The sequence below is a fragment of the Xenopus laevis genome, chromosome 3L (assembly GCF_017654675.1).
Source record: "Xenopus laevis strain J_2021 chromosome 3L, Xenopus_laevis_v10.1, whole genome shotgun sequence".
Taxonomy (NCBI): Eukaryota; Metazoa; Chordata; class Amphibia; order Anura; family Pipidae; genus Xenopus; species Xenopus laevis.
This window is the reverse complement of record NC_054375.1, coordinates 153207761-153214825: the sequence shown is the minus strand read 5'-3', so window position 1 is coordinate 153214825 and position 7065 is coordinate 153207761. Positions and strand designations below refer to the sequence as shown.

The 7065-nt window shown below is 44.9% G+C and overlaps 1 protein-coding gene across 5 annotated transcripts; it reads left to right on the top strand.

The window, feature by feature from the left end:
• Nucleotides 1–333: 333 nt before the first annotated feature.
• On the top strand, nt 334–6640 carry LOC108711754 (flavin-containing monooxygenase FMO GS-OX-like 4). Of its 5 annotated transcripts, none has more exons than XM_018253771.2 (6): nt 334–464; nt 3209–3428; nt 3928–4066; nt 4199–4338; nt 4620–4672; nt 5392–6640. In XM_018253771.2, the coding sequence occupies exons 2-6, from the start codon at nt 3226–3228 to the stop codon at nt 6282–6284; spliced, it is 1428 nt and encodes a 475-aa protein (XP_018109260.1). In that variant the 5' UTR covers nt 334–464; nt 3209–3225; the 3' UTR covers nt 6285–6640. The 5 variants fall into 5 exon arrangements, with proteins under 5 accessions (XP_018109260.1, XP_018109261.1, XP_018109258.1 ...); XM_018253772.2 differs by lacking the exon at nt 334–464 and adding an exon at nt 471–592; XM_018253769.2 differs by lacking the exon at nt 334–464 and adding an exon at nt 471–1114.
• The last annotated feature ends 425 nt before the right edge of the window (nt 6641–7065 follow it).

Here is a 7065-nt window from a genome sequence, read left to right as displayed (position 1 = left end):
ACAACCATGAATTGATTTGAATAAGAGACTGGAATATGAATAGAAGAGGCCTGAATAGAAAGATGAGGAATAATAAGTAGTAACAACAATACATTGGTCATGGGGGTCAGTGAATCCAGTTTGAAAGCTGGAAAGAGTTAGAGGAAGAAGCAAATAGTTTAAAAAAAAAGATAAAGAGAAAATGAACAACAATTGAAATGTTGCTTGAAATTAGCCATTGTACAATATAGTAACTAAGGTGAAGCCCCCCTTTAACCTCCCATACTGACTAGAAGTCATGTTATCCCTGGGCAGCTGTATGTAAGAGTATGTTTATATATATTGTGTATTGTCTGTACTCCTTTATAGCACAACACTACCGCCACTTCCGCCTCTATCCCACTTCCCAACTACAAGCCCCAGAATGCGTCGCGCGAGCCGACTTCCGGGTTCCATCAACTTCCGGTCACGCTTCAGTTAATGGGGTGAGTTTAAATGGGAAGTGTGGCTGCTGCTCGGTGCCACTATTCTCCCAGTTCTTCTCCGGCCGCTCTGTCTCTAGTGAACAACTCCCGGCTGTGCTTTGCTGAGGTGCTGCTGGGAGTCTGTAGTGGTGTGTGTGTCTCTTATCAAGTTTGATATAATAAGTTCCCCTGCTGGTGCAGCTCCTCCAGGGGCACATTTATACCGCTCATAGGCAACTGTCACACACTTGTAGCCATGGCAACCAGTCAGCACTTCCTGTTGTGCTGCAGTGAGACTGTGGAATGCTAAATATTTGCCTGACCTTTGTCCCAGTCACTGGACTGACTTGTTAGACTGTACAATGTTCTACTGTGGAACTTTCCTCTGTGCAACTGCCACATAGTGAGTTTCTGTCAGTTATGTGCCACTGACACTCATATCCACAACCAGCAGTACAAATTCATTTATTTCTTTATATTAATCTGTTTCCCCCTCATTTTCTGCCCCTCTGGTGGTGGGAAAGTGATCCGTCCCTGTGTGACAGTTGGATCTCCAGTGTGAGACTAATGATGTGACTGAGGTGAATGAATGACTGACACACGGCGGGTAAAGGATCAATGTCCAACATGAGAGAGGCAGAAGGAGAGGAAGGGCTGGTGCCGGACAAGTGGTAAGTACAGATGTGAGTGTAGAACTGGTCTATATAGATCCGGCTCTAGTGCAGGGACAGAGCTCTCCTCACACACACACAGTCACACACACACAGTCACACACACACACAGTCACACACACACACAGTCACACACACACACACACACACACACACAGTCACACACACACACACACAGTCACACACACACACAGTCACACACACACAGTCACACACACACAGTCACACACACACACAGTCACACACACACAGTCACACACACACACAGTCACACACACACACACACAGTCACACACACACAGTCACACACACACAGCTCCTTAGGGACATTAGTATTTATGTGACAGGCGGCAGTTGTCTGTGCAGTAGGGGCATAGAAACTAAATGGAGACGTCACAACACTTCACACATTCTGAATAACTCTGATGTTGTAAGTCTCCACTACATACAGAATTTTACTTGTATAGATAGAATGATTGACACTTGTAGAGTGTTCATTAATGTTTATTAACAAGTAGTTATAAAGTGCCAGCTCATTCTGTTTTGCTGAGCTTTAAGATGGATAGAGAGGAGCAGTTGGATTGGCAAATAGAGATGGAAAATGGCTAGAAGTTTGGATATGCAGTTTGACTGGCAGATGGAGTGGAGACGAGTAATTGGTAGATATATGGGTAGGGCAGTAATTGGTAGAGATGTGGGGGGGGCAGAAGGTTGGATGTGTGGTTGGACAGGTAGGTAGAGATGTAGTGGAGACAGAAGGTTGGATGTGTGGTTGGACAGGTAGGTAGAGTTATGGGGAGGGGAGGAGCCTGGATATGTGGTTGGTTGGACCGGCATGAAGAGAAGTGGCGGTTGCAGAAGGTTGGATGTGTGGTTGGTTGGACTGGCAGGTAGAAATGTGTGTTAGTATTTAGCGTTGCCACCTTTTTCAGAAAAAGATACTGGCCTTTTTTCCCTATTAATAACATTGGGATCAACCATCATTTTTACCGGCCAGGTGGCAACCCTAGATGTAGTGGAGACAGAAGGTTGGATGTGTAGTTGGACAGGTAGGTAGAGATGTAGTGGAAACAGAAGGTTGGATGTGTGGTTGGACAGGTAGGTAGAGATGTAGTGGAGACAGAAGGTTGGATGTGTGGTTGGACAGGTAGGTAGAGATGTAGTGGAAACAGAAGGTTTGATGTGTGGTTGGACAGGTAGGTAGAGATGTAGTGGAAACAGAAGGTTTGATGTGTGGTTGGACAGGTAAGTAGAGATGTAGTGGAGACAGAATGTTGGGTGTGTGGTTGGACAGGTAAGTAGAGATGTAGTGGAGACAGAATGTTGGGTGTGTGGTTGGACAGGTAAGTAGAGATGTAGTGGAGACAGAAGGTTGGATGTGTGGTTGGACAGGTAAGTAGAGATGTAGTGGAGACAGAAGGTTGGATGTGTGGTTGGACAGGTAAGTAGAGATGTAGTGGAGACAGAAGGTTGGATGTGTGGTTGGACAGGTAAGTAGAGATGTAGTGGAGACAGAAGGTTGGATGTGTGGTTGGACAGGTAGGTAGAGATGTAGTGGAGACAGAAGGTTGGATGTGTGGTTGGACAGGTAAGTAGAGATGTAGTGGAGACAGAAGGTTGGATGTGTGGTTGGACAGGTAAGTAGAGATGTAGTGGAGACAGAAGGTTGGGTGTGCAGCTGGGTTGGCAGACCACCACTAGACCAATGCCTTGCGCATTTCAGGTGTAACCGCCCTTGATCATAGGCTGTCTTTAGATGTTGGTTTAGTGGCGGTTGGCTTTTTATGGACTAAATAAACATATTCTTTATAGCACAGCGTTGCTGCTTCAAATTTTTACTTCTAATCAGTGTTTCTTCAAAGCTTGAGAAACCAACAGACTCGCTGACTCAAGAACGTATTTGTAGCTGACAGATCCTGTTTTATTTTGTTGCTTTGAATTGGAAAACAGAGGGAGTAGATTGTATGACTTGGGTCATTGTTACATTGGCGCGACTGAAATCTGAGCATCAGATACCAATAATAATAACAATAAATTATTTATTGAAACCGCTAGTAACCAATTGTATTCTTTGCCCAACCAACTGTGTAACAGAATTAACCGTATAAAAGATGGCATCGGGGAAACTGCGAGTGGCTGTGATTGGAGCTGGAGCTGCGGGCCTGTGCTGTGCCCACCACCTCCTGGCAACACCTTCAGTTTATGAAGCTCCGGTTGTATTTGAGACGACGGGGCAAGTGGGGGGCACCTGGGTTTATACAGAGGGTTCAGAGATTAGCTCTCATGTCCACTCCAGCATGTACAGACACCTCAGGTAATTAGCAGCTAATGAGATTGTGGGGGCACTCTTATCTTGTTGATCTAGGTGGGATAAATCGGGGTGTCACCGGGGGAAACATAAGGGTGGTCTATTTTGTTTTTTTCTATTGTGCTGGCAGGGAACTATAGTCAAGAACAGTGATCCCCAACCAGTAGCTCGTGAGTAACATGTTGCTCTCCAACCCCTTGGATGTTGCTCCCAGTGACCTTAAAGCAGGTGCTTTTCTTTGAATTCCAGGCTTGGAGACAAGTTTTGGTTTCATAGAAACCAGGTGCACTGCCAGAGTCTCCATGTAGGTTGACAATCCACATAGGGGCTTCCAAATGGCCAATCACAGCCTTTATTTGGCACCTTAGGAACATTTTTCATGCTAGTGTTGCTCCCCAACTCCTTTTACTTCTGAATGTTGCTCACGGCTTCAAAAGGTTGGGGGTCCCTGGTCAAGAAGATCAAGCAGAGATAGCCAAGTGTATAATAATGTCTTCCCTCGTAGGACTAATCTGCCCAAAGAAATCATGGAGTTCCCTGATTTCAGCTTTGACCCATCTGTCCCGTCATTCCCACATCACTCCAAGGTGTTGCAGTACCTGGAGGATTACACGGACAAGTTTGGAATACGCCCACACATACGGGTAAGGACGGCTTGGTTGCTCCAAGGATCTGTGGGAAGGGCGCTGGGGGTTGCAGGGTGGCAGAAGCTAATGCTGAAGATATTAACTCAGATTTATTGATCTATTATCCTCATTTCTGCTGTTCTCCTGCAGTTCCACTGCACAGTGGAGTCCCTCTCTCCAGTACTGGGGGACGGGGATACTGTACAGGTTCCTTGGGACGTGACATTCCGCACCCAGGGTGATGCTCATCCGGTGACACAGAGGTTTGAAGCTGTGATGGTTTGTGCAGGGTAAGACAAAATGCTCTGTCTGATTGGTTGCTTTCCCCAATTTCCCACCATATTGTCTCCCTTATTTCCTGTGACTCTCTATAACGTGTCAAGGTCTTCCTCATATGCACACAGAATTCCCTGTGACCATTATTCCACGTTTGGTGTTCGTTATCCTCCAGCAGGGGGCAGAGCGACTGTAACTTGTAGGCATGTGGTTGTGGAACAGGACCCCTTGTAAAGATTATAAATAAAACATTTATTCCAGGATTTACTTGCCCTTTAATTCCTTCTTTCCATAGACACTACTCTAAGCCCTATATCCCAGACATCGCTGGAATTGAAACTTTTCAAGGTAATTAATTGGTACTGTGAATAAACCATCTGCTGTGAAGGTTGGCATGATTAAAGGAGAACTAAACCCTAAAAATGAATATAGCTAAAATGCCATATTTTATATACTGAACTTATTGCACCAGCCTAAAGTTTCAGCTTGTCAATAGCAGCAATGATCCAGGACTTCAAACTTGTCACAGGGGGTCACCATCTTGGAAAGTGTCTGTGACACTCACATGCTCAGTGGGCTCTGATTGGCTGTTGAGAAGCTAACCTTAGGGGTCGTCACTAATTATCCAGCAGAAAATGAGCTTCCCTGGCTGTAATATAAGATGATGCTACAGGTTTGCTGATTATTAAATTCTGATGCTAATTGCACTGGTTTCTGTGCTGCCATGTAGTAATTATTTGTATTAATTACTAATCAGCCTTATATTGTGACATTTCTATTCTATGTGTACTGTATATTGTGAGTGGGTCCCTAAGCTCAGTAAGTGACAGCAGCAAAGAGCATGTGCAGTGAATCAGCAGAAAAGAAGATGGGGAGTTACTGGGGCATCTTTGCTGCTAAAGGGCTGTGGTTGCCTTGGGCTGGTACAAAAGCACAAAACATCATGTATCATGAACATTTCTACCTACTTCTTTAGTTAGGCTTTAGTTCTCCTTTAAAGGGAACATATTGAGGGTTATCTTGAAATAAAAGAAGTAAAGACTGTCATTTGTTTGGTGTTTTCTCAGGCCATATTCTTCACAGTCACGTCTACCGGCACCCTGAGGTCTTCTCCTCCCGTTCTGTGGTTCTCTTGGGTTCAGGCCCTTCTGGGGTAGATATTGCCATGGAGCTGGCTCCTTATGCGGAGAAGGTCACGCTGAGCCACCGTGGTCCTCCCCTGCAGTGGGCTCTCCCCAAAAATATGTCTTTGGCTCCTGCTTTGGCCTCTGTTGCTCCCCACACCCTGACCTTTGAGGATGGGACTGAGCTGAAGGCAGATACTTTAATATTCTGTACTGGGTACAAATACAGTTACCCTTTTCTGGTGCCTTGTGAGGGAAAGAGGTGTTCTGAGAAAACAGCAAGTAATGGACATCCGGAATCTTCCAAGGAAACTTTGGGTGCAAATGAACATCCTCAGGAATCTCGACTATCCAAGGAGCAGTCGGTTAATTTACTGGAAGAGGAGGAGTTCTTAGGTCCAGATATGGGACAAGGCCATATTCCACCACTCTACAGGCACCTGATCCATGCCCGTTACCCCACCTTGTGCTTCATTGGGGCTTGTAAAATAGTAGTTCCCTTCCCACTGTTCAACTGTCAGGTTCTGTTCTTCTTAGCGGTGCTCGAGGGTAAATGCCAGTTGCCGCCACCGAACAAAATGCTTTCTGAGTCCCGTGAAGAGCTGAAGAAACACCTGAGAGATGGACTGCCCCTTAAGTACTTGCACCGACTAGAAAGGGAACAGTGGAGGTATAACCACTGCCTTGCGGAGACTGCAGGTTTCGAACCCTTGCCCCCCGTGCTGCAGTCTATATATGAGACTTGTAGGAGTTTTAGGAAAGCTGATCCTACATCCTACAGGGGCCTCAACTTCCAGGTCCTGAGCAAAGACCAGTTCAGAATAATCTCCAGTTAGTGTCATTCTCTTTTCCCAGCACTAACATGTAGCCCATGGTGCCAATTTACGCGGCATCCCCTGGTGACTCAGAAAGTTTTCTTTAGAGGTGCTTTGTAGCCATCTTGCCTTCTCCAGCAACTGCTGTTGGATTTTAGGTTCTTGCATGGTTAAGCAGCTGAAGAACTACTGATCCTACACCTCCATGAGGCACCAATGGCGTGGTCTCTTACTAGAGAATTCCTTTGCACGTAAAGAGTGACTGAAGTTTATCAGAGCACAAGTCACATGACTGGGTGTACCTGGAAACTGTCAATTTGTCTAGCCCCATTTCGGTGCAGAACTTTGCTTGAGCAGCACTATTAGCTGCTGTGTTTTGGGGCGAAAAAAAATTCCCATGACACTATCCCTTTAAGTTAGGGAACTGACACTTTGACAAAAACTCAAAAAATTAGATTTTTTTTTTTTCTACTATAAAATCTGAATTTTTAGTGAAAAAAAAAAAATTGTTTTGGGATTTATTATACCCCGAGGATGGAAAAAGTCAGAATCTGAAAATCCAGCATCTAAGACCTGCAGAGGTTGTTTATAAGTCAACGGGGGAAGGTTTGCTGCAATAATCGGAAGATTTCGTGGTTTTTAGGAAGAAAATCCGAAAAAAATCGTACAATTCAAATTTTCAATACAGTTTTTTTACCGCACTGGAATTTTTCGGGAAAATGTATTGATAAATAAGGGGAAATAACCCATTCGGATTTGGTCGGAGTAGATTTCAGAAAAGAATGAGATATTTTCGGATTTT